The sequence below is a fragment of the Hypomesus nipponensis genome, chromosome 13 (assembly GCF_054491055.1).
Source record: "Hypomesus nipponensis isolate SF chromosome 13, ASM5449105v1, whole genome shotgun sequence".
Classification (NCBI taxonomy): Eukaryota; Metazoa; Chordata; class Actinopteri; order Osmeriformes; family Osmeridae; genus Hypomesus; species Hypomesus nipponensis.
Genome location: NC_140373.1, coordinates 14,142,243 through 14,170,123, shown reverse-complemented (window position 1 = coordinate 14,170,123; position 27,881 = coordinate 14,142,243). Strand labels below are relative to the sequence as shown.

Genomic DNA, 27,881 nt, shown 5'->3' with positions numbered 1-27,881 from the left:
GTTGGTTTGACTGGATGCCAAATATGTTTTAGGTTAAGTCATCCACTTTGCCAGTGCAGTTTTATCTTAAAAACTCCCTGCCACAGCCTTTGTTATCCTACCATTCCCAGACAGTACAGAATCTAATTTTTCCCCTTTACTTGCAAACTACAATTCCTTGACCTACGACAACCTCGGTTGAAAATGATCTTCCTGGATAAAAGATTACAACTATGTAGACAGATCATAATGGCATTTGTGATCCAAGTGAAGTCATGAGGCAGTAGTTGAAATTCAGGCTATTAATAGATACTGACTTGATTGACACATTGTTGGTAGAGAAGAATTGTTGAGCATCACATTTTTTTGTCAGCATCAAAAGGGTCATTTAGCAAAATACACAGTTACATGTCAATGTGTGCGTGTTTTGTGTGATTCTATTTGTGTCTCTGATTTGCTATTTGATTATGTGCATAATCGAGTGACTTGTTTTGGGATAATTTAATTCATTTTTTATTTGTCAGAAGGAGTCAGTGGGAGTATCGACATTGATGACTCATTGGTTCTGGTTTGACATGGCCACATGGAGGCGACATATTCCCCACAAGTTCAAACCTCTTTTGTTTTGAAGGAAGGAGATTTCAAAAATATATAAATATTTCCTATATGGGGTGGTCTCAAATCCAGAGCACTGAGCACTCCGAAGAGAAAGAGAGAGAGAGGAAGACAGAAGGGAAGTAAAAATAAGATGAGAGCAAGAGATAAGGAAAGGGAAAGAAAAGGTTTACATCATAATTTCATTAGCTGTTTGTCAAGTATTTCATCACAATGACTACTACTACAACATCCCATAATTGAAACTGACCAGAACAAGTTTGAGGGAGAAAGAGAGAAGAAAGAGAAGGGAGAGCAAGAAAAGCAAGAAGACTGCTGAAGTCGGGTAAGAAGCAGAAAGAGACAAAGTGAGGTGAAAGGTGGAGGAAAGAAGGAGTGTGTGCACCTCTTGTTAAAAGTGAGAGTACAGGGAGGGGAAAGGACAGAGCATAGTCAGAAACGGAGGGGTCATCAGTTGCTTTTGTGGACATGGGGTTGTGTGCGGTCCTGTTGATCTGTCTATCTCAGGCAGAGTTGGGGAGAGTTTGGGCACAGGAGCAAACAGGTAAGACCTCCATCGGTATTCATGATGGTAACTCGCAACACACACAAATAATCTACTGTACTGTTGTGCATAGTCCTTACAATATGTATGCCAACACACAATAACACATTCTCAGCACATATATTTGACTATAATAGCACAGCTATTGTTAATTAGCATTTTTTTCTGTTCCTTTTTCAGTCTTTGTGTATGTACATGACAAACATGTACATACACAAACACACAAACATATGATCACGAGTGCACATTACAGATGGTCTTTATAGTGTGTCCAGTCTGTAAACGTCTTCAGTTTGTAAAGCATCTTCTTCCGTGTATTTGTAGGATTTTTAGGGGAACCTTTTCTGACCTGAATTCCTCATCTCTAACTCTTGGCATTCACTTTGAAGACAGACGTGTGTGTGGTTGTGTGACTGTGTGTTGTGTTTGTGAAAGTTTGGGGTCTGTAATGCCAAGCCTGGGTAATGTGAACATCTGTGTGAAGTATGTCTGACATTAATCTCAGGGATGTATATTTGTACTATGGGCAAGTATGTTTGTGAGTATTGAGCATAATTGCACGGCTGAAATTGTGAATGTGTGCACTTGCTTGTCAATTCATGTGTATATGATCATCTGGCAGTGTATGTGCGTGTGTATTTCTGTACTCCTTGGAGATGTTGTATTTTTAGCAGCCCCCGTTCTTCTGCTGCTCCTCCTCCAACCATCAGTGCTGCTCTAGTTTCTATGCCCTCTCTTGTGGTCCCTATTACTCTGATCAAGGGCCCAACTGCAGTGGAGAGCCTTTAGTAGCTATCTGACTGAGTAGTGGGAGTCACTAGTAGTGATGGGGATTTAGTTGAAAACAGAATCAACCGAATTTGTGTGTTTAATAGCAATCTGCAGTTAAATGTCTGTGCACTGTATTACTGTAGAAATATTTAAATATATATATATCAATCAAAATATATATTTCAATGTATCTAAATATATCTATATATAATAGGTCATTTTTTATGGATCTGATGGAATTGCTACAATAGTATGTCAGTCATTTAATTTAGATTGGTTAGGGTTATTAAGGACATGAGTAGAGAAGATTATGCCAGAGAAGTCAGAGAAAAGCATCTCTTACTGTATGTCCATGAGGTTTTGAGAAACATTGTGACTTTGTAGCATTGTAGTGTGCTAGTAAGCAAGCATTGACTTGGCAGAACAAGCATGTTACCATTTTGCTGCAATTATTTTCAGAGTTTTGGACAGCTGAGTTGACCCATTTAGTTCAATGAAATGTGTTTATTCCAAAAAGAATTTACACGAAAGTAAATTGTTGGTCTGTTGGTATTTAAAGCAGTATTAGGCCCCTTATCATGGTTTGGCCAACCTCCCCAGTCTAGTCAGTCAAAATGTCAAGCCGTTAAATGTTCTGATTAATTCATATCTTCACATCCCCTTCCTGTATACTGGGTCCAGCTGCTTGTGTTTTTGATGGTGTGCTATGGTTACTGCTGTGATTGTTGTAGCAAGATGCCAAATGGTCAGCCTTTCTTCACTCCAAAGATTATTTAAATACAAGCCTCCCCACCACATAAATACTAGCTGGTATGTACTGAATACTGGATATACAGTATTTTTTCTCTAGAAGATCAAATAATGTGATCGATTTATGGTCAGTGTATCTTGTTCATTTTCTCTGGATACAAGAACCTTGACACCTTTCATGGACATGGAAACATGTTTTTGTTAAGTGAGTGTATCTGAGATAAGCACAAAGTAAGAGAGGTTAACATCCTTAAGTATGAAATGAAAAGTTAAAATACTTGCCTTAGCGTTATCTTCATGGCCACTTATTGGGTTCAGTGTGTTTGTTTATTAGTGTGTGTGTGTGTGTGTGTGTGTGTGAGCATGTATGTGTGTGCATGCTCCTTTGAAAGTCTTGCCACTAGTTGAGCACACTCAATATTGTATTCATTAAAACAGAAATGTCAACAGCAAATATAAATCAAATCGCAACTGTCTCGTCCCAGGATCTGACAGGATGGACATCACATTGTGTGCTACTTTTTGTTTAAGTGTGTGTGCAAGGAACCATTTTCTATAATGCAACCTATACATACACATTAGAATGTCTGCCCTACTTTGGCGTCTCTCGCAATGTGTTTCCAACACCCACCAGATTTGCAAGGTTGTTGCCGCAATGCAGGCATTCCAGAGGAAGCTCACATGGCTGACACATCTGGTACTGGTGTTGCCTTTCTAATATGTTGGTCTGTTCTATAGCCTCTCATCCCTCTGGTGGGGGGATGTGAGGAGGTAGTGGCTGATTTAGTTACTACAATATGTGTAACTATAGATAAGGACTCGTAGACCCTGGGCAGCTTGGAACTTGCTGCTGATTTTCGCACTTGTCATTTGGTTGGAGATTGAGGTGTTGGGGGGACTAGGGACTTTGTTTCCCTAATGCACTGTACAAGCTACATGTTTGTGTCACTGTTCTTCTCTTTCTACCCAGTTCTACCTCTTTTACCAATTCCTCCTCCTCAACCTGACACCCCCTCGGATCATGAGCAGAAAACTTGACCCATTTAGTCGGCTTTTATTGTGAGGTGGCAGAAATAGATCTAATTCCGCTTATTCAAGATCCCTTATTATAACCTATAAGAGATGTATTTATGAGGGAATCTCTCTATGTGTCTGTTCGTCTGTCTCACTCTATCCCTTATAACAATGACATTTTAATGGAACTCTTGACCATTGTAGCTAGTGTGCACTGTGCATAAAAAAATTACAATCCACAATTTGTATTTAGATGACAACCAACCCACCCTTACCTAACCCCTACACCACCTGCCTCCCCTTACCATCCAATCTAGCCAACCGTTACCTACAGTATATCCTGTATTTTGAAATAACTAGGAATCTCTTCCTCTTGCCTTTAGCTTAAGACGTCTATGCCAATGTTTGGTAACCCTATACAATCTACCTCAATCTACTGTCTAGGCTTACTGTCACAGTCTTTGCAAAATGCTTTGTGGCCCTTATGTAATTTTGTAGTTGTATGTTGTTTGAAAATAAGAAAACTGTGAAATTTCAAAATGTGTACATTTGTTATAGCTGATCTTGTGTCTTTCCAAATCTGACTGTAGTTAAAGATGCAGGAAATTCCCAGAGGCACTTGCATTCCTCCCTAAAGCAATGGTGAAAACAAACACCAGACTATAATGTGTTGAGCAGATGACATATTATGCAACGAGGAACAAACATACAGAAATATATGATTAACTAAATAACTCACTTTTAAATCCAATAATACAAACATGTACTATGGATTTTATTAAGAATCCAAAGTTGGTGAGCTGAAGCTTTTACCTAAAATTGACCGACAATTACATTGCAAACAACAATGCAATTTCACTGACTGAAGTATCCAGTTTCAAAGAAGTCATGAACAGGTGACTTTCCCTGACAGTCACTCCTAAGGGTATGAAGTGGGAGCAACATAGTTAATGGGTGAGGTTACTCAAATGATCATTAATCATTTAAATGTACAGCACAAAGGCGCAATACACAGGATATGAACGTTTTTTTCAAGAGAGATTCTCTGTCTCCCTTGCTGCAGTAAAGAGGCTCACTGTGTTCCTGAGTCCAGTTCCTTGCCAATGGCTTAGATGTGTTTACTTGAATTGTGACACTATGCAATACACACAGCAAACACACATGGAGGTTGCATTGTCTTGACAGATGCAGTTAGCTGTGTCCTTTTATGGTGGATATTCTAGCAGTGTATGTTGTTTTTTTCCTCTTTCAGACTTTGTGAGTTATAAGCTGACAGTAAAGAACTGATAAACATGAATCCATGTTTGTGTGTTTATGATCAAGATTGGTCATGAAAGTTAGAGACACTGTTAAAGAGACAAATGGTTCTGTGAAGGGTTTTCACAGTAAAAACAAACTAAATAGTTTCCCAGAAAACTAGTGATTTTGTCACAGCTTCGGCGGATTTTAAATACATAAAAAAAAATGTGTGCATGATTGTCCTTCTAGCTCAATTCCCAAATGTGAAACCTCCAAACACTTGCTACTCCAAGAGTCTCAAGCAAAGTGCTTTAAAGTGTGTAAAATAGAATTTCCTACACTGTAAAAAAAAATAATATATATATATTACCGCACTTTTTCAGTAAATTGTACGTGTTTTTTCTGTATTTCTGATTTACAGGAAATACAGATAGAAAGACAACGGCAAACTGTAAATGTATAATTTTACATAGGAACTAGAGAGGGTACAATTTCTGGGGAAATTGTAGGGTGCGCTTGCTTGCGTTGGTTGCAGGGGTCCGTATCTAAATTACAGTTCGTTCACACTGCAGCGACGCAATGCAAGCGATAACCTGTTTTCCATGAATTTTCTATGGAGCCAGGCGAATCGCTTGCGTGGTGCATTGTGGGTAGCGACGCGACAGAGTTGAGATTTTCTCAACGTTATGCAAATGAGGAGCGATTATCGCTAGCAATGGGCAATCGCAGTGTTTTCTTGTTTCTCGTAACGTAGCAACCATGGTAAACATTTCTAGCTTTCAGTTAAGATGGAGAAGCTAATCGCCTGTGTGGCTACATATCCAGTCCTGTACGATACGTCCCTGTATTTGTACAAAGACTTAATAAAAAGAATGAGGCCTGGCGCAGGTTTGCCGACGTTGTTGGTGCTCCTGGTGGGTTTTCTGTACTTTCAAATTCAGTCTCTCGTCACAGTATGTAACTTTGTTCTAGCTAGTTACTGTACAGTAGTAGCCCGGCTGGAACTCCCTGGTCGTATCGACAGATTAGCATAGACTTTGAGTAATATAATAAAACGTTTTTACACATGTCAACGTGTATGTTTATGAAACAGTTTTGTATTTTGAGTATAAGTTGTACTTTGATCGATGTTGCGAGTACGTAAACCCAAGTCTGCACAATTGACCATGACAACTACAACAGTGATTTTAGAGAACTACATTCTACATAATCAGTTTGAAACGTCCCCCCAGCGTGATGAACTGTGGGAAGGCAAGCGATGGCAAGCGATTCGCGTCGCTGCAGTGTGAACGCGGGGTTGACAACTGATATTTCTGTATATTTAATATAAAAATGAATAGCCTACTTATTTATAAAGATTACATCTATTTAAAAGCATATTTTTTTCTGCTCATTTACAACTCAAAAAACGAAGAGTGAAGAGTAGAATGAAATAGTTGTCTTTTCATTTCCCCTGCAAGAGGGAATGGTGATCAGCAACCTCATAGTTGAATGAAAACTAATACATTTGGCAGACCGGTGAGAAAATTGACCTAATCTCTATGACTTAAACGTCATTGTAAGTTTTTCCCTTCTCGTGATATTTTCAGGCATTTAGCCTACTCATATTGCATTCATTCATGAATAAAATAAAACCTTTTGAAGCTTATTTTAACAACCACGTTACCAGCAGTAGCTATCTCAGATGGAATCGCGATTCAAATAGTAGGCCTACTAGGCTAACTGAAAAAAATGCCCCCAAAAAACGTAAATAGGCCTAAGCTTGACATTTATTTAGGGGAAAACCACTCATTCATAAACATGTCAGTGGTAACAATCATTGTCAGTAACAAGGCAAAATGCGATATAGCCCTGCTGTGTGGAGAAGGTGCCCCTGTAAATTGTAGGCTACTACTACTACTAGACTGTCTCGGTAGCAATTGCGTTGGTTGAATTCAATTTAACGTTACTTCCGTTGTACGGTCTAGGCTGAAATGAATTATTTTCAGGAACAGATTGACAAAGTTTAGGCTGTGGCAATGGAGTTCAGGTTAGTAGTCACTAGTACTGTAAATAGCTGTGGAGATGTTTTTGTTAGCTGCTAGACTAGGCTACAACGTTGCAGTGAGCTACACTGGTTTGAAACCACAGGTAATGATAATTTCACCCACAAATCGTTTACTTGTAATCTAATGTCATAATAAATCCTACAACGAAAATGTATTTGTGAGGAATGTTAATTTTAACGATTGAAAACAGATGCATCATAGACCGCTGTAGTATGTGTTGCCCGGGCAACAGAGGCTAATGTCATGATGCTATTGCTTCAGTGAAATAGTAGACTACTGTTTCCAAAAGTAGATGTACTTCCTTTATATTATTTTGTACATTACACATGTACATTACACATTACAATTGTGTGGCATTTCTGCAGCCGCTTTGCAGTAAAGCAGTTATCTCCCAGAAGTTAACGAGCTGCAAAACTAATGTTCTGCTAGAGATAGTCACGCGAGTTTTCGTGACGTTAGTGGCGTCAGTGACTGCAAGTTAGCCACCGTTAGCTTCACTTTTTGCCACAAAAACGTAATTTCTACTCAAACCGTGCAACGGAACATCCCAATCCCAATACAAGCAACTCAATCGCTACCAAGACGAAACGTTTGACACCTAGGTTGTCTATGTAGTCCAAATATTAACAAAGTTTTATGGGGCCAAAAAGAATAATAATAATAATATATATGTGAGACTCTCACTGAGATAACAATGGTTGTGCCCTTGACGAAGGCAAAGCACACCCAATTACAGACAAATGTTGTTACTTAAAAATGTCATTTTTTACAAATATTTATAACATTTTCACCAAAATGTTCTGTTAAAACACATAACTTCACTTTATCAAAACTAGCTATTTTAACAGTTATTTTGCAGATTTTACTTTCATCCCACGGACAAATAACTTATTAACATAGACCAGAGCTACTGCTTTACGGCAAGCTCTAGTCACTTACTCTTTTCTCTCAGGTCATCGACAACACAGCTGACAGGTTAGGCTCTCCCTGTCAATACACATGCTAAAAAGAGTTTTGGCTTGCTAATGTTGTTGCTAATGCTCTGAAATTCTGATTCCGCTTCGGATGCCATCAAGCGGGAACTCTGGTCGTATCAGTCCTTCACTAACCAATCAGCATTCATTAGCAGAATGCTAGCGTGTTATGGGCACAAACGACCTATAATCCATGTTGAACATATAAGAACTACAATAAAATCTGAGATTTCTCAACGACAATCAGGTGAAAGAGACAAATTTAGCCGTTTAGCTCCATAGACTCCCATTAATTTTGCACTCGACCGCGATCACACCCAGTCTCTGGTGGAACTGCAACAAAATTCAGTACAATGGGGCTTCAGAATCAGCATGTCAGAGCATTAGCAACATTAGTAACAACATTAGCAACCCAAAACTCTGTCTAACATGTATATTGACAAGGAGAGCCTAACCTGTCAGCTGTGATTTCGATGACCTGAGAGAAAAGAGTAAGTGACTAGAGCTTGCCGTAAAGCAGTAGCTCTGGTCTATGTTAATAAGTTATTTGTCCGTGGGATGAAAGTAAATATCTGCAAAATAACTGTTAAAATAGCTAGTTTTGATAAAGTTAAGTTATGTGTTTTAACAGAACATTTTGGTGAAAATGTTATATTTGTAAAAAATGTCATTTTTAAGTGACAACATTTGTCTGTAATTCCTTTGTAAAATTATACATTTACAGTTTGCCATTGTCTTTCTATCTGTATTTCCTGTAAATCAGAAATACAGAAAAAAACACGTACAGTTTACTGAAAAAATGCGGTAATATTAACTACTTACTAACCGAGAGTGAGGTCATGCCGGGAAATATCAAACTGAGGCTGGAACGGCAAAGCCGAGGTTTGATATTTCCCGGCATGACCGAACGGTCGAGGTTAGTAAGTAGTTTATTATATGGCATTTTTAGGTTCTTTTCATTTTGTAAACGAAAATAAATGGTACCTCTAGGCTAATTGTAGCTAGCTCTCAAGTCTTCTCACGCTGTGTTTCATTTGTTGCCTAGCAACTCATTACTTTTGATAGAAAGCGTACAACATGGTTCTGCTAAAATGGCTTTAATTTCAACACAAAATAACGACACAAGTGATTAAAAGAGTCTAGTCTTCATCCTCAGTTTCGATGACAAATCTTTTCAGCATCATCTGGATAGTAAAACCAGAGAATGTCTAATATAGAGAGAACTGCCACTCTCTGGAAACTAGCTCCATAGACTCCCATTCAACATGCACTCGCTCGCGATCACTCCCAGTGGAACTCTGGTGGAACTGCAACCAAATTCGGTACAATGGGGCTTAATAGGGAGTGGCAAGACTCTCCTTAAACAGGCTCTGGTAAAACTCAGCAGCTGACTCGTCGCTCATTTTGAAGATGAGGTCAGAGGGCAATACGGAGCCGTATTGACCGCTGAGGAGGGCATACGCGTCTGGCATGACTACCCATTAGCCAATCAGAAAGCTCGTACCGTCGTTGCCATATAACATTTTACAGTGTAGGAAATTCTATTTTACACACTTTGGCTCTGTTCGAAAACTTAGACAGCTGTCTTAATCCTTGATGTCTTAATAGACAGGTGTCTAACGAGACAGCTCTCTTCGGGGTGAGGTATCTTAAAAACCGTTGTTTTCGAACAGCCTATAAAGACAGGATGTACGTCATCGTGCTGCGTGTACTTATCTGCTCGCACTAGCGCGCTTTGTCAGACGGCAGTCAATTGCGTGAGTTTATTGTCACACTAAGTCAAGTTAAGCTGTATTTAAACTTGTGTTAGATATAGGCTCAATAGCTCATAACATTTGTGTTTGTATTTCACTCATTTGATAGGATTATGATAAAACGCAGCAACTAGCTAGTGTCTGCACTGCACGGCGATGCTAGCTACTGTACGTTATCGAAAAGTCAGAGCAAATTTACAAATTAGGAGTGTCATCAATAAAATAAGTACATTTTCAGCAACTACACTGCCCACTCTCTCGATACATTTTTATTCAGATGCTGATTTACAAGTACCGTTTAGCTGAAATATGAATTGTAAAAACGTAGAGCAATGGCGGTCAAAGGATTCTGTTTAACTTGTTGCTCACGGTAACCCCGCACACAAAGTTATGGGTTATACGTGCCGCCATTAAGACAGCAAGGCAGCTTATATGCTCTCTTAAAAAATGACCGTTATGTGACGTATTTCAAGGTATCTTATTAGACAGGAAGAGAAGATTTAAGACATTTCGAACAGACCTCGCTGTCTTAAAAGGAAGGAAGGAAGGACGCATTTTAACAGTTTTCGAACAGAGCTTTTAAAGCAAAAAAGGAAGTGACCAGAGCTTGCCGTAAAACGATATCTCTGGTCGTAGGCCTATGATGTGTATGACGTCAATTACATTTTAATAGGCGTTTTAGAACAGAAAGGCGACTTCAAAAAAATCTAACACCCAGCAGTGTGTATTTGTTTTGCCTCCCCTTTCGAATTCAAAATTCAAATTACCTCCATCAGAGCCTGTTTAAGGAGAGCCTTGCCACTCCCCATTAAACCCCATTGTACCGAATTTGGCTGCAGTTCCACCACAGTTCCACTGGGGGTGATCGCGAGCGAGTGCATGTTGAATGGGAGTCTATGGAGCTAAACGGCTAAATTTGTCTCTTTCGCCTGATTGTCGTTGAAAAATCTCCGATTTGATTGTTGTTTGTGCATGTTCAACATGGATTATAGGTCGAAAATTTAATGAACGAGTACTTATGTCCTTTTGATTTCTTACATGGTGAGTCGTTGTTGCCCATAACATCGCTAGCATTCTGCTACTGAATGCTGATTGGTTAGTAAAGGACTGATACGACCAGAGCTCCCGCTTGATGGCATCCGAAGCGGAATCAGAATGTCGGAGCATTAGCAACATTAGCAACAACATTAGCAAGCCAAAACTCTTTCAAGCATGTGTATTGACAGGGAGAGGGTAACCTGTCAGCTGTGTTGTCGATGCCCTGAGAGAAAAAAGTAAGTGACCAGAGCTTGCCGTCAAGCAGTAGCTCTGGTCGTACGATGTGTATGACGTCAATTACATTTTCTAAAGCTTTTTAGAACAGAAAGGCGACTTTCAAAAAATCTAAAACCCGGCATTGTGTATTTTTTTGGCTTCCCCTTTCAAATTCAGAATTCAAATTACTGGACAAAAAATTATATCCTGAGAAAAGTGGATTTTGAGGGGTACCGCTCCATTGACCTCCATTCATTCTGCACTCGCTCGTTAGCGCCCTCACATGGAATTTCAACCAGTTCAGAACCCGGAAGTTTCCTGAGAGTGGCAGTTCTCTCTATATTAGACATTCTCTGCCTCCATTCATTCTGCACGCGACTGTTAGCGCCCTCATATGGAACGAGGGTGGAACTGCAACCAGTTCAGAACCCGGAAGTTTCCACGAGGACTGCAAAAGAAAAATCTCCTTGTTTATGATCATTGACCAACCAATGCACTTTTAGTAAAGCTCTCTCTTGTAAGTCGCTTTTGATAAAAGCGTCTGCTGAATGAATGAATGTAAAGACGCCAGAGTAGGACGAAGGAAAGTTGATTAGACAGTTTTGTAGCGGCAACGCTGCTGTTACCCAGAGTGCCCCACGGCAAGCTGAAAACCCACAGAGTTAAAGGTTCAAGCTTAGTTAAATAAGCATTGTTTGGAGTTTTGTTGTAGTGTTTGTTCTGTTTTGATATGTGTATTGTGATGGTCTGTAGTTTGGATACATAAAGTGTTCACCCTGAGTGTAAATGTTGTCCAGTTAGATAGGGCTCTAACCTGTTTCATTAAGTATAGAATGATAAAATGTATTTCTACTTCAGCATACAATCGGGGTCACATTAGTAAACTATAACGCCGGGAATGTCAGTAGTGTATAGATGCTGATTACAAGTCTTGGTTGATTGTTGTGCGGACGCGCCGGTTAGAATGAACTTATTGAGTCATTATTACTTATTGTTCCTTGTGTAGTAAAGAGCGCATTCAATTAAAGTCATATTTACCGGCAGAGAACAGTCTGTAATGAGATGTTATAGCCTATATCTCGTACATTTGGTACTGGAAAATTACAATTAATTTACGGTTAATTCATGTTAATGAAAAATACGTAATATAATGGGTGTAATCTGGAGTCCCAGCTGCCAGATTGTTCCTGTTTTTTTACACAGTTTTTACAGTGTACGTATCCTGACCTCTTAAATTCATATTATTATGTCCTTATATATACACAGTGCCAGAGATGTGTTTTAAGTTTATTCAAACTATAAGTGTACACCTATGCATTGTTCAGATTTGCTGCAAGGATCATCACTGCAGACAGATGGGGACTCATCGAAGATCTCCAGAACCCATAGAGAGAAGGAGCCACCCCAGAAGCGTGTAGTTCGAAACGTATCAGTGGGAGGTCTAGGAATTGATACCCTACCAGACAACATGACGTTCGTTGTGGTGAGATTTTCTCATTCTTTCATTTCAACTCAATAAGTAATAATGCCTGATGAAGTGTCCATCGGTTGCGTCTGCGGAGTCCATTATTTTATGATAATGCACACAACAAAGGACATTATCCCGCTTATAGAGGGGACTGGGGGAAAAAAGTGGCCCGGGAGTTACTTTCAGACCAGCTCACTCAATACACGGCGCGCGGCCCATTCAGTACACGGCGAGTTGCCTACTCAATGTGTCCCACGTATCGACCAATCAGTGGCCTACCGGGGAAAAAAACCATACACTTAACATTATTTTGGATGATTTCAAATAAATTACATCATATATATGGGGGGGGGGGGGGGGGGGTTCACGAGACAAATGCCAATTCTGATATTTTTTGTCCGCTCAGCTCATAACACCAACAGGGGGTATCCTTAGGCTGAGCTTGCTATAGGCTAAGCCAGAAATCTAGCCAACGTTATGCTAGCAAGATTCAAAGGCAATGAATGCCATTGCATATAGTGGATAAACAATAAATTTGACGGTATGTTTCACAAGAAGACTAGCTAGCTAACCATTAATAATTGTCCCCAAATCATTATCAAGATTTTCACGAACAAATTGTTGGCCATATGTAGAGGCTCGGCAGCAGCCTGAAGGAGCGAGTTGAATAGGCGAATGGGGTTTGATGATTGCATCAAAAGTTGACATATTCTCCAAAAAGTGAATAGAATTTGACAGTATGTTTAACAATAACACCAGCCAGTTGTCCAACCATATCATATGTCATTGTCACCAAATCAATCGAGATTTTCACAAAGAAAATTATCATCCATCCGTGTAGCCTATTGTGTTGGCCGCAGCCCAGCTGATGGAGATCGACGAGAGATGAATAGCAAATAGGATGTGAGATGATTGGTTTCTTATGTGACACTGACTGTAAATTTAGAAAATTAATATTCTCCAAATAAGTTGAAAGACATTTTTGAAGTCACTCATTGTATTAAGATGTTAGCTTGTTAAAGTCTTTCGACAGTTTTACTGGAATTACTTTATCAAATCATAAAATACTGTCATAAAATAATTAGAATCAGAAAGCATTCACCCAGACCATGGTATGAGGATAATTAAAACCCTTAGCTATGCTCCAAGTCCAAGCGCAATTTACAAACCTAACTCACCTCCTAAGTGCTGGTGACAATTGTGACACAATCATCATTAGCTTTTTTTCTTGGGCTAAAGTAGACATCAATATCCATTTTTTTTACCGAACTAGAAACAGGTGGAAGGCTTTTTGTGTCTTTGCAAGTTTCCATTGATTCTTCTTTTCCATTGTGTGTGCGTGTGTTCCAAGTGTGTTTTGCAAACTAGTCTCGTCTGTCTCTTTCAACCACGTAAGTAAAGTTTCCGCCAAATAAATTGTGTTGCACTTTTCTTTGCCCTGCAGGACAAATTGAAAACAGACCATTGCCCGCCCTGCCAACTTAGTGTTTGTTTAAGCATGGCTGTTTTGTGTGTCTTTTGTGCGTTTGCACTAAATTTGTTTGTTAGAGCCATAACGTATAGCCTGACCTTGTAAATAAGTAGCCTATTAGTTTTTCTGGAGGCCTTTTTTAGCTATACCTAGCACTCATCTGTTGCTCCTACCCAAATCAATTTCTTATAGCGGTGGGGATGCTTTGAGATCTCCACGCTCAGACGTAGAGATTCCACAGAAACAGTGACTTGTGTTGGGAGGGTGGAGATGGTAAGAAAGTGGGTCATTGGCTGTATATGGAGCAGCCAGAGAGGCAGTGAGAACACTGCATTTAACTGCTCCACTTTCTCATTCTACACCTAAACCCCTGTACCATTTCTCTCTGTCATCTTGAACCACAGCAACCATGAATAATTTTGTTGAGGTTTTGAGATCTGTCAGTCTGGCAATTCCAAACTGTAGAGACTGTACATCCCCTAGTAGATGTATAAGGAAGAAGGATGGCTATGAATTACTATACACCCCTCATCATGTTTGACAGATCCTCAAAGTGATGACTTCATAGCCAGTGCTTACTACAGTGGACTTCCTAACCCGTTAATTCAACACATAAAACATCTTAATTTTTTTTAAAGACAATAATTAATTATGCATTGATATTCTTCAGTATCTGCCCAGAGAATACTTGTATTATGACAAATTATTTAAGATAGCTCAATAGCGCTCTCTGTCTTTCAGGAGGACACCCAGAAGTACTACAGATGGCAGAGTTTTGGACCTGGCGAGAGACGGACAGAGGGCCTCTGGATAGACCTGAGTTCGCTCCAGCAGAGCCAAGTCAGAGTTCACGGCATCTTGTCCAATACACATCGGCAGGCGGCGGTGAGACACACACCAACACATACAGTCACATAAACATGATGTATTTTATCGTTACATGTACAAGTTGTACTGCTCTACTTCTCTCTTCAGCGGGTGGCTCTATCTTTCGACTTCCCTTTTTATGGACACTACCTGAGACAAATCACTATAGCAACAGGAGGTAAGCAAAATGTCTACCAATAGAATACTAATGACAAAGTAAGTTGAGGAAAAATAATTGTGCAGTACCACACAGATTTCAACAATGACAAAAAGCTATTCAGTTTCTAAATACCTCAAACGGACTTCTCCAAAACAAACATAGTTCAACAATGGATGACTCACACCTTACCTTACTGGACATGGACCCGCCTTTAAATGAAAGGGGTCATTGACTGATTTTATAGGGTATTTCAGTGTTCTTAAGGTCTCCGAATAGGGTATGTAACATTGGTTGGGATGAAAATGGCCCGAGTGCTATTCTATGCGCCCTAATGCAACTCTGTGAAATAGCCCTAGAATGAAATGAGAGGTTTTCTCCATTTTATGGTATGCTTTTATGGAATATTTAGATGAGCTGCGCGTTGATTGGTTGGTTTACAACAAGCGAAGCTGCGGAGCTAAGACGCAACGTAGGCAAACATGCATCGTGAATTGTAGATTTACATGACAACACAGGTTATTTATTCGAATGAAACACAGTCAGGAAAATGAAATAACGTTAGCCCCATTGCCAATAAACTAAATCATCACACCTTCTACCTATGCTAGATAACGGATATGTTAGCATTGATAATAACTGTTAGTGACAAAAACATACTTACAGCTTGCGGTTGTGATGAGCATATGGTTGGATGTGTATGTACATTTTGGGCCGTGAAAAGGTACAGACCAGAGCCGAAAAAGGTGGAGCCACTGAGCTGACGTCAATTCGGTGGCTTTTTGGAAACCGACCGTTTTACAGCGGCAGCTTCAAATTGTGAGATTTGCATAGGGAAGAGGTGTCAATGAGACTAGAGGTTTACTGTATGTCCATTTTACCCACCGATCTGTCGTTATTCAACTATGACAAGGTAAACTCCGTTTTGCAGTCAATGACCCCTTTAATGATGTTATCTATGATCTTAGAACTTGGAAATTCTTGGTCTACAGTGTCATTTCATAGGTTGAAAACATTTTGTGAAATAATAGATGTAAAATATAGCTGCAAGCGAGGATGCGGGTTCCTCCGCAATATGGCAAAATATTGTAAACATGTATACTGCAGAAGATCGAGACTTGGACAACAAGAGAGCAAATAGACTTCATGTTTGGCCAAAAACAATTCCAGACTCTCAGTCAATGCACAAATAACTAAAGTCATGTGGGCAACTGGGCTAGGGCAGCGTTCATATTCAGCTCCTTGCAAGAATAGCCTATGACGGTTTAATAGCCGACTTTCTGGTCTCATTAAACTACATACACATACACAAACAACATACACAATCATGGTGACCAACAAGATTATATTAAATAACCAACAATAACATTACAAACATCTAATTGAACGAACACAACAACTGAAATCCCTCGCAAGGCTGTTGTAACCAAACTATTTTCCACAAGTCTTTGCGTTTTTGGACATGCCGCACTGCATGCTGGGTACCCAAGGGATCTGACGCTGATTATCTAGCAGTGCTCCGACTGCGCGATATGAGTATTCGTTTTTTGTCAGCTTTGGGACAAAGGTTAAGAAACGGTTGACATTTCAAGGTTAAATTGCATGAAATTGTGCATGGTATTTCAGAATGACGTCTGCCAGTTCAAAACAAGTAATCAAAATTATGACAGGTCATACAACTGTGCTTGGATTCGAACCTGCGACCTTATACTTTGTAGTACAATGTTTCAACCCATTGAGCTACCCGCAAGGCTGAGAAATTCTTGACAGTTTCTGTCAAAAAAATAAACCTGTATATCCTGTAGCATGGCTTGTTCGATTCGGCCAAAGCTTAAACAGCTGTAATTCAATGATGTTTTGACATATCAAGGTGAAATTGCCCATGATACTTCAGAACAATGTCATCCTGTTTAACTAAACATATATTCAAATTTAAAACAGACTCAGTGTGGCTTTATTCGAACCTACGACCTAATACTTTGCAGGTCACCGTTCCAGTTCGTTGAGCTATTCTCAGTGTTGAGTATTGGCATGTTCAGTTACTGTACAAAAAAAAGATGTTTCTCCAATGGTGAGCATTGTCAGATTTGGTCCCAGTTCAAACAGCTGTAATTCAGTCGTATTTTGACATATCAAGGTGAAATTGTGTATGCTACGTCAGAGTGATGTCCTTATGCGAACCTTATGGGTCCTTGAGGCTTTTTTGTTCTTCATGAAAAATGAGGCATGCCCACCAAGTTTCAGAAGAATTGGAGCAATGGGGTGGAAATGCAATCACTCTGAAAAGTGGACATTTGGGCGTGGCCTGTGGCGCCCCCTATTGTCTGATGTGGGCCAGTCTGTGTTTGGGCCGTAGTTGTGGCATGTGTTATCAATATGCCAAATTTCAAAAAGATTTACCAATGTGTTCATGAGATAAATTACAAGAGTAATAATAAATATAGCTGCAAGCAGCATTCAAAGGGGCCAAGCATCATTCGATATGGAAATTCAGTAGCTAAAGCAGCAAAGCAAAACTTTTCATAAAAAACGTTCATGTCATTTTGAGACAAAATGCGCTGGCTACATGTAGCAGCGTTATATCTACAAAGCACAATATATCCGCTCCTTCTTGACTATAAATCCCCTGACAATGAAACATTATCGTTACCATTATGATTATATTGCCAGACAGCAACTGTGGAATACCTGGTTTCGCTAAACAGATAATCCAGTGCCACAACATGCCTGACGACTGTGGCTGGATTTGATCCTATGACCTTGCGTTGTAAAGCAGCACGTCTTATCCCAGTGAGCAATTCTCGCTGCTTGAAAGTGCTGTGTTCGGTTACGTTATTTAAAAAAGGAAGCCGTTTCTCTCGTGGCGAGCTTTGTCAGATTTGACCCAAGAATAAACTGCTTTAATTCAGTCATATTTTGACATATTAAAGTGATTGTGGTAGGAAGATGATTAGATGACATGCTCGTGATGACATTATCAAAGTTTCGTCTCCATACGGTAAACCGTCGCAGAGACAAGGCCTCACGTCCGCTTTGGCGTCCTCTTTGTCAAAATCGTTTGCGCGTTATTCGTGAACGGTTTGACTCATTGATAACATTTTGTCGGCATGGTCTGAAGATGATCTGTTGCAATTTTCATGAAAATCGGAGCACCGGCCTAGGACTAGTTTGAAAAAGTTGGCATTTCTTAAAATACAAATGACGTAAAAACCATCATGACGACAATGACGTCACAGGATTTAATCGAATCGTCTGCATCCAAGGAATGATACCTCACTTAAGAAAAACAGTCTCATGGTTCAACAGTTATGGGCGCATTTCCAACTTTGACGCCTTGGTGGCGCTATAGTGCTTCAGGGATCAACATGAAACTTGGTAACGATAGTCAGGAGACCGTTCCAAATCAGTGTGCCAAATTTCAGAACTTCGCACCAATCGGTTCTATGGGCTGCCATAGACTCCTAGTCCTAAGTATAATAATAATAAAACTAACAATTACAATAGGTGCCACAGCAGCTTCGCTGCTGCTTGGCCCGTAATAATAATAGGAATACCAACAATTACAATAGGGTCCTCCTGACGGAGGAACCCTAATAACTAGAGAGGGTACAATTTCTGGGGAAATTGTAGGGTGTGCTTGCTTACTTGCGTGGGTTGCAGGGGTCCGTATTTAAATTACATTTCTGTATATTTTATATTAAAATGCATAGCCTACTAATTATTTATAAAGATTACATATATTTAAAAGCATATTTTTTTCTCCTCATTTACAACTCAAAATACTAGGAGTGAAGAGTAGAATTAAATAGTTGTCTACTCATTTCCCCTGCAAGAGGGAATGGTGATCAGCAACCTCATAGTTGAATCAAAACGAATACATTTGGCAGACCGGTGTAAAAATGGACCTAATCTCTATGACTTAAACGTCATTGTAAGTTTTTCCCTTCTCTTAATATTTTCAGGCATTTAGCCTACTCATATTTTGCTTTCATTCAATAATAAAGAACCCCCTTTTAAGCTTATTTTAACAACGACGTTACCAGCAGCTATCTCAGAAGGAATCGTGATTCAAATAGTACCATCTGCTGACTGAAAATATGCCCCCAGAAATGTAAATAAGCTTGACATTTATTTTGGGGAAAATCACTCATTCATAAAAATGTCAGTGGTAGCGATCATTGTCAGTAAAAAGGCAAAATGCGATACAGCCCTGCTGTGTGGAGAAGCTGCCCTGGTAAATTGTAGGCTACAACGACTACTACAGTAGACTGTCTTGGTAGCAATTGCGTTGGTTGAATTCGATTTAACGTTACTTCCGTTGTACGTTGTAGGCTGAAATGAATTATTTTCATGAACAGATTGAAGTTTAGGCTGTGGCAATGAAGTTCAGGTTAGTAGTCACTAGTCACATAGTTTCACCTATTGAAAGACTTTTGATTTAAGTAATGGTAGTGCCGAACATGTGCCGTTTGACTTCCTACGTAGGCTACTGTACTGTAAACAGCTGTGGAGATGTTTTTTTTTATAGCTACTGTACTAGACTAGGCTACAGTACAGCGTTGCAGTGAGCTACAATGGTTTGAAACTACAGGTAATGATAATTTCACCAACAAATTGTTTACTTGTAATCTAATGTCATAATAAATCCTACAACGAAAATGTAATTGTGAGGAATGTTTATTTTAACGATTGAAAACAGATGCATCATAGACCGCTGTAGTATGTGTTGCCCGGACAACAGAGGCAAATGTGATGATACTAATGCTTCAGTGAAATAGTAGACTACTGTTTCCGAAAGTAGATATAACTACTTCCTTATATCAGCTTATATTGTTTTTCATATCACAAAGTAAAATTAGTAAATAGTTATCACCCTGTCCTATTTGCTTGTGGCGTTTCTGCAGCTCCCTTGCAGTAAAGCAGTTAGCCTCGCTATCTTCCAGAAGTTAACGAGCTGCTAAACTAATGTTCTGCTAGAGGTAGTTACGATATTTCGTGACGTCAGTAGCGTCAGTGACTGTGGCTAGCAAGTTAGCCACCGTTAGCTTCACTTTTTCCACAAAAACGTAATTAAAACCTAAACCGTGCAACGGTACATAAATCCCAATAGAACCAACGCAATCGCGACCAAGACGAACCTTTTGACATCGACGTTGTCTATGTAGTCCAAATATTGACTGAGCCTTAGGGGCGCGAAAATAAACAATAATAATAAATAATAAATATATATGTGAGATTACAATGGTTTGTGCTCGCCGAAGGCAAGCACACCCCAATAATAAGAATACCAACAATTACAATAGGGTCCTCCTGACGGAGGATCCCTAATGACAATCTTTTTCAGCCAAGTACAACAATCAAATGTGTCCTCACTATGCAGGACACACAAATCAATAACCACCTAAATTGATCTTCTGATGTTTTTGACCTTCAATGAACGTTGAAAATCTGGTATAAAATATTTGGTAGTATATATTTTCCCAGGTCTCTCTGTCATCAGATCATTCTTTTGGCAGGTTGATATCACAAGGACACTGAGGCACCACTTTAAGATAAAATGCAGTATCTTATTACCTTTTGATTTTTAACCTCTTAGGATTCATCTTTACTGGGGAAATCACTCATCGAATGCTCACAGCCACTCAGTACATCGCTCCTCTAATGGCAAACTTTGACCCAAGTTTTTCCAAAAACTCAACAGTGAGATATATGGATAATGGTGAGTGAATCGTTACAGTATGTTTTTTTTTTTTTGAACAAAAACAAAATGCTTCGTTTATGTCTTCGTTTGGAAATGTGTTCACCCTTTATGTATTTTATTATCTGGTACTGCTAAACATAAATTAAGCTTGTTCAGTTATGATTGGTTTGTTTGGTTTTGTATGGCTTGGGATTTTGTGCTCCACTTCATGGGTATCAATAATTCAGAATGTAGCAATTTATGATTTACATAACCTTACAAGCTAACAGCTGCTAGATTTGCATGCCTGTTGAGTAGACCATACTGGTGAGATGGAATAGCCATTCCCATTGTCTGTAGTTTTTGTAGTGGCACCTGTCATTTGAATGTCACTACAATTTCAGTAGGCTATGCAAAGAGAAGCGCTCACTTAAAAAAAAAAGTCCATAATAGTTTTTGCTCTACTTCTGTGTTACTCTGGGCTTGAGTAACTCACACTAAGCTCACCAAGACAACAATAGTGCAAGCATTCTTGATGATAAGCATTGCTTATCATCATCAAAAGGAGGAACAATCAATTTACTTTCTATAAAGTAGACTTTCTGCATGCCTTCATACCTTGGCAGCATAGTTTTACCAAAACTCTAAGAAGACAGAGCATTAACTGGGTCCCTCTCACATAGTTTCCTCTCCTTGTGTTTATTTTTGGGGCGTTACGCATAGCTCCTTGCATTATGGGCTTTCCCCTCATGTTAGGATCTGATTTATTATTGCCTGGGTCACCTGCGTACAAGTGCACAGCGCTGAAATATTGGAACCCCCATGACCTTTCGCACCCTTTGATCACTGATGATGTGTCCAGGAGCAGCAACAGGCGCACCAATGTAATAAATTGTGTATTTTTTTATGCAGCCCAGATTGAAGCCTATGACAAAACATGACATCCAGTAGTTTTTTGTTTCCCACCCATGGGGTCCAACTATAAAGCCTAATCTGCCAATTCCAGTGGCTAGCTGTGGTTTTGGACAGATATACAGTGTTTTTATTTGTATGGTATTGGAGATCATTAGTTTAACCTTTTAACATTCCTTTAATCTTGCCCTCTGCTAGGTGATTTGTTTGTGGTACAGTGGGACAAAGTGTGTCTTCAAGGGCTGGAACCTGACGGACCTTTCACCTTTCAGGCTGCTCTCTATATTAACGGAACCATTGTGTTCAACTACCAAGTTGTGAGTTTTCCAAATATTAAAAAAAAAGTGTTTTCCAAAAATAAAAAAACAGACAGGCAACTAAATATATTAAAAGTCAAGTTTACTTTCATTCTTAAATATCCAATAATTACTTTGGCCTCCTCTCTCCACCGTCTCTGCTTTTTCAAGGTTCCTTTGCCTTTAGAGAAGATTAACTCCACTGAACACCCAGTGAAGGTGGGACTATCCGATGCATTCATGGCCCTCCTACCGTCTTCACAGTCCTCAGGTCAGTGAAATCATGGTACTTGATACATATACAGTAGTTACAGCACGAGATGGGTCATTGTATGAGCAGTCAATTATACAAACTTTAATAGATTGGGTTGGTATGATCTTAATACTTGAGAAGTCTTCACATCTGGGTTAAGCATGCTAAGTGTCATACTTTGTGAATGAAACATGTATTTAATTTAATTTTATACTTCCCTTTTTCAGATCCACGACGGAGAACTATTTATGAGTATCATCGAGTCGAAATTGACATTACTAAAATTGTCAGTGGCTCTGCTTTTGAGTTTACACCACTGTCCAGTAAGATTACTATTTTATTGACAATACATAGCCAAATCCAGTTCCTTCTGCAACTGTTGAAGGGCATGGTAATGCTTATGGTAAACCATTTTTTCTGATTTTTCTAGCATGTCTTCAACACACCACTTGTGATCTATGCCTGACTTCCAACCTGACAGTTGGCTGTGGCTGGTGCAACACCCTTCAAAGGTAAGGAAAATGTTTATGTGTGTGGGGTGTGTGTTTTGTTTGTGTGCAGACGTGAATGTGCATGACAGCTGATGTACACTTTATGGGACAACCAACTGTATTGAATGTCTCAAACATTGTCCACAAATGTCCCCTCTCTCGCTCTAAAGGCCGATTTATACTTCTGCGTCTCCGTTAACGGACAGACGCACGCATGGAGCCGGATGGAGTCGGACGGATTGGTTGAATTTATACTACTCCTACGGCTCTGCGTGCTGAAAGCGATTCACTGCTTGAACAGTAGATGGCGCTGCACTGCAATGCTCGCTAGGTTATCGAAAAGTCGGAGCAAATGTACAAATTAGCCGCTTCATCAATAAAATAAGCACATTCTTAGCAACTACACTGCCCATTTCTCGTCACATTTTAATTCAAATGCTGATTTACATGTACTGTTTAGCTGAAATATAAATTGTAAAAACTTACAACAATGGCGGTCAAAGGATTCTGTTCTCTTGTTGGTCACGGCAACCCCGCCCCCGCCCCTGACGCAAGCGGTTCTTAATACGGACCAATCACAGCCAAGGGGTATCCGTAAAATGATTGACGGACAGACGGAGAGTCAGGAAAATCAGGAGGTACACGCAGAGCTCTGCGAGAGGCTCGGAGAGGACACGGAGAGGGCGTTTCTTGACGGAGAGGGCGTTCCCCGTGTGCATGTGCATAAAAACGCAGAAGTATAAATCAGCCTTTACACCTATGTTTTCAGGTGCTCGGATGGAATTGACCGTCACAGACAGGAGTGGCTTGACTACAACTGTCCTGAAGAGGTAGGGAAAAAACAAGATCTCCTGTTGCAATGAGAGTAAGAGGCAAATACTTAACAGCGCATTACATTAACACATTAAATTTATTCATTCATGTGGTTATCAACAATACCAATGATGGGGTTTTTCAGGCAAAACAAGCCACATGCGATGATTATAGCCAAGGGGCCACTGAGGGCTCTGTGGGGCCCTTCAATGAGTCAGCTTCTGAGCCCACGCTATCCCCATCAGTGCTCCCAGAAAGCCCAGTCACTGCAGGTAAGTAGGGCATTAGCTGAAGCAACTATCTTTGCCAGGATACCACAACAATGGTCCTAAAAGGTTCTAGATGGCACATCAGGGAACACTGTTGACTGCAACTCCAGCTTCAATACTAAAGACATCCAAAAATGGAACATGGCTCTCTGTCCCTGTACTCCAGCATTAATATTTTCAAGGCATCCCTGAAATAAAATCTGCATTCTAACTTCATCATTCTTCTATAGACCATACATGCAAAGAAGGCAAACATATTGAGAAAAATGGGACATGGTTGTATTCCTTTACTGTAGATGAATTAAATGAAACAATGATCATGATAAGAAGTGAAACAATGTTTACATTTATTTGAAAACATTCAGACAATGCTGCACACATACATTTCCACAGAGCATGGACAATACCACAAATTTACCATTGATTAAAGGAAATAAAAATATATATATTGATAGTGCACAGTCCAACAAACATTTTTCAGGGCTTTCCTTTTGTTTTAAGTGCTTTCTTGTGCATGCTCATGCTGCCAAAACACTGGTAACTGTCTGTGTGTCACCCTCCATGTGTCATTGTTCCATACAAATATGCTCTATTTTGTCCACAGATGACACTAAACTTCTCATTCACTACAATGGCGGTGGTGAGTTGGATGGTTGGTGAGCTATAGGGCTTGCAATTGCTAGCCCTCGTGAGGATGACTGTGACTTTCTTTGGGACTTAACTGATCTATCTCTTAGTTAATCTATATGTCTATATGGCTATGTCAGAAGCCTAATTATTGATGAAGGACACAACCATATTTTGACTACCCATATTTACATCAGGATTGCTGTCATCACATTGAATAAAATAGAGAACATAAAGTAGATAAGAACAAATCTGCTGTTCCTGTGGTGTGCTCATTGTGTTGTCCTATGTTGTTGTGTCTGGGATTGTTACTCATTCTTGCTTACTGCTACATACTGCATACTGCTTTTACTGAAAACTGCATTCCACTAGGCAAGACATTTGTTTACCTTCCACTAATTCAAATGTCAGTTGAAGATTCATATTATAAAACTTGTGCTTCCCTGGTTCTCAGATTTGCAGACAGGTCCTCCCAGCCAGATGGGGGCGACAGAAAACACTGCAATAATTGCAGGTGTGGTAGCTGCTCTCATTCTGCTGGTGGCCCTGACCCTTCTTGCTGTGTACTACATAAACACGCATCCCACTGTTGCCCCTCCATTCTACCTCATGCAGGTGAGAGACAAAAGAAACACCTGGTGATTTACATAATGTATCAAAAAAGTATTAATATTAGTAGTTTAGCCCACCACAGTTACAAGTATCTGGGTCATTTCTAAAAAAGTGACAGTACTATAAATACTTGTCTTCTTTCTCCAAGACAACATGTTTATGTTACCCTCTAAAATGTTTAAGATGCCATTCTTGTCCCCCACTGTAAACCAAATGTACACAAATAAATATGTGATATTACAAAGTCAAAACTCCTGATTAAAATCTAAATACAAAACCAAAATTGTTATTTTGACATTTACATTGGATCAATGTTACGTTGTATATTTTGTATTGTGCCTGTCAATGAAGTAAAGTAACAGTAGAAACACTGATGAAGACAATCTTTGCCCCAATCTTGCTCAATGTTGGATATATTTTGCTGAATCTTCCCATGTCCCATAACATTTTACATTTCTTCCTTGTGTAGGGGAAGATTCAAAAACCTTGTAATTCTCAGCCAGTGTGTGACCGATAAATTGACATTTAAAACTTAGTGCTAACATATTTGTCTTGCTGTGCCCATAGCGGCGCACCAACAACTACTGGCCATCGATGAAGTTCCGCAACCAGGGCTGCCATTCCAGTTACGCCGAGGTCGAGCTTGGAGGCCATGAGAAGGAGGGGTTTATTGAGGCTGAACAGTGCTGCTAAGGGGGCTGGACCTCCAGGGCACTATCAGACAAAGGAGTGGGCACCATTCAGGGGGATTCAAAAAGGAACATGAGTGAGCAAAAAAAGAACAAGAAGCAAATGATTGACACAAAATATTTCTATTTCCTGACTTGGATGGACAATGTGACTGCTTGTAGTAAACAGTTCTGTACTGTGTCAGCTTTCTCTGTGTCTTGCCAGGCCATTTGCAGGAGTTTATGTATTATCTGAAGAAATGGATGGAGGAATAGTCATCTATGAGAAAAGAGATACAGAAAATGCCTTGAGCCTATATGGAGGACAAAAAAGTATGCGCAAAAACATGGCACAAGAAGATAGGAGAGTGAGTGACACAGTAGCCTTCATTAGTGCAAAACTGTACAGTTCAACTTTATAATGCCCAGCTATTCCTTTTATCATTTTATTTAGGAAGATGTTTGTTTTTTAAAATGTTTCTGTGAACATTGATTGAGTTGTGTGTGCAATACTATAGCCACCTGGACTTCACTATATATGTTTTAGTGATTATGAGTATCATAATTACCATGGACCACTTCAGTTTTTAGCATCATAAAGAAAAAAATAGTTATTTTACATCATTGCTATTTGAAAAAAAAATTCTAATAAAACTTGTGGTAAGTTTTGATAGAAATTCCTCAATCATTTCAATTCAAATGCCTAGGAGGATGTGTCTTGATCTGAGATGTCATGATTTTGCTGGATTTGTCATGACTGCTCTCCAGACCACATTAATGTCAGATCCCTAGTTCTAGATATGAATAGCTATTATATCTATTGTATATTTGGTTAAATTGGAAATTGTTGTAAATGAACAAATGTAGCTTATTTTAAGCAGGCAGTGGCTACTAATGTAACTAAATGCATGTGTTTGTTGTATCAGCAAAGACCCTGATCTTGTCCATATTTGTGGAATATTGAGGGTACTGTTTTGAATTAGAATTTATTATATAAATACTGCTTATCAGTCAGCTGTTTTTGAAGGCATAACTTTACTTTAGTCTTCTAAAATACTAGTTTCTAGTACTGTTATCTATTTTAGTTTTACAATTAACAAATAATTAGATCTTAGTACCAATTTTTTTGTTAACCATTACAATAGTTAATAATAATATTAATACAACTTTATTTTCTACAGTGCCTTTAAAAGTTGCATCTCAAAGAGTTTTACAACATAATAAAAAAATACAATGAACATAAAGGAAGGCAAAACATGCAATAACTTAAATAAAATCACATAGTAATCACAGAAAAGCAATTTTAAGAAAACATTTTAAAAAATACTCAAAGATTCATCATACCTACCCCTAAAGGGAAGAGAGTTTGATGATTTTGGAGCAGAATAAGTTTAGTTTCTAGAGTATATTTTGTTTCAAGCAGGAAGACTCAAGTAGAAGTTAAATAATATTTATTGAAAATACACATATTGGTCTTGGCGATATGGTTCTGCTCGCACTGGCTCTTCGCCAGCCGGTAATGAGACACTGTCTTGACATGGTAGCAGAGAGCTCGATACACATTCCCCCATAGGAAGAGGGTACACAGAACCAAGGGTGGAGGCTACAATGGCGTATTAGGGCCAGTGGGTAAACAAAAATCGAAGCCGGAGGAGGGGGGGTTTCGAGATTTACGATTAAAGTCGTACATTTGCGTGAAAAAAATCGGAGATTCTCCGAGTTTACAGTCACAAATTTGCGACAACAAAGTCGAATTATACTTTTCAATAGGATTCAGCAAAAAGGAAATAGATTTGAGGCCAGAATCACCAGATTGTAATAAGCATTCGGACTTTGGAACGAGTCGTGCAACAACAAAAAAACGAGTCGTGCTAAGTTACCAAAAAAAGTCACTGAAATTCCAGTCGATTGTCGATGTGTGTATGTTTAATGCAGAACTACTTTCTTCAGATAATAAGGTAGCTGCTTTTTGTCAACATGGAAGGATATGTTTGGCAAATAGAGGACGGGACCTTGCACGTCACCTGGATGACCAGAAATTCGGCCCCTGACAGTGTTTTGCATGTGATACACTGCGGTTACAAAAGTGCCTGTGAGACAGGCAGATGTTCATGTTTTTCTGCAGAAGGAATTCAGAAGGAAACATACTTATTTGGATGAGGTGATAGCTTTTGTGCATCAGGAACTGCAATGGACAGATGCAACACATTTGTCAACACAAGCTCTTCTCCTGTCTCGCCCCCCAGTGGTGGAATCAACTCCCCACCTCCATCAGAGACACTGACTGTCTCTCCACCTTCAAGAAAAGGCTCAAGACGCACTTGTTCTGGGAGTACATTGGTACTTAAAATGGTT

The 27,881-nt window shown here is 39.4% G+C and overlaps 1 protein-coding gene across 11 annotated transcripts; it reads left to right on the top strand.

Moving 5' to 3' along the window:
- Positions 1-690: 690 nt before the first annotated feature.
- Positions 691-26,192, top strand: LOC146260376 (plexin domain-containing protein 1-like). Of its 11 annotated transcripts, XR_014729588.1 has the most exons (15): positions 691-1,138; positions 12,268-12,425; positions 14,623-14,766; positions 14,857-14,926; positions 20,502-20,624; positions 21,696-21,814; positions 21,965-22,064; positions 22,274-22,369; positions 22,477-22,558; positions 23,307-23,367; positions 23,496-23,622; positions 24,224-24,271; positions 24,701-24,861; positions 25,426-25,624; positions 25,733-26,192. XR_014729588.1 is itself a non-coding variant. In XM_084670831.1 (14 exons), the coding sequence occupies exons 1-14, from the start codon at positions 1,063-1,065 to the stop codon at positions 25,549-25,551; spliced, it is 1,479 nt and encodes a 492-aa protein (XP_084526957.1). In that variant the 5' UTR covers positions 691-1,062; the 3' UTR covers positions 25,552-26,192. The 11 variants fall into 11 exon arrangements, 10 of the variants coding, with proteins under 10 accessions (XP_084526957.1, XP_084526956.1, XP_084526959.1 ...); XM_084670831.1 differs by having other exon boundaries at positions 24,224-24,259; positions 25,426-26,192; XM_084670830.1 differs by having other exon boundaries at positions 25,426-26,192.
- Positions 26,193-27,881: the final 1,689 nt, after the last annotated feature.

Coding starts and splice junctions, on each gene's coding strand:
- LOC146260376 (XM_084670830.1), top strand. CDS start 1,063: ATGGGGTTGTGTGCGGTCCTGTTGATCTGTCTATCTCAGGCAGAGTTG. Junction 20,625..21,695: donor AGTGAGATATATGGATAATG/GTGAGTGAATCG, acceptor GCCCTCTGCTAG/GTGATTTGTTTGTGGTACAG. Junction 23,368..23,495: donor ACTACAACTGTCCTGAAGAG/GTAGGGAAAAAA, acceptor GGGGTTTTTCAG/GCAAAACAAGCCACATGCGA.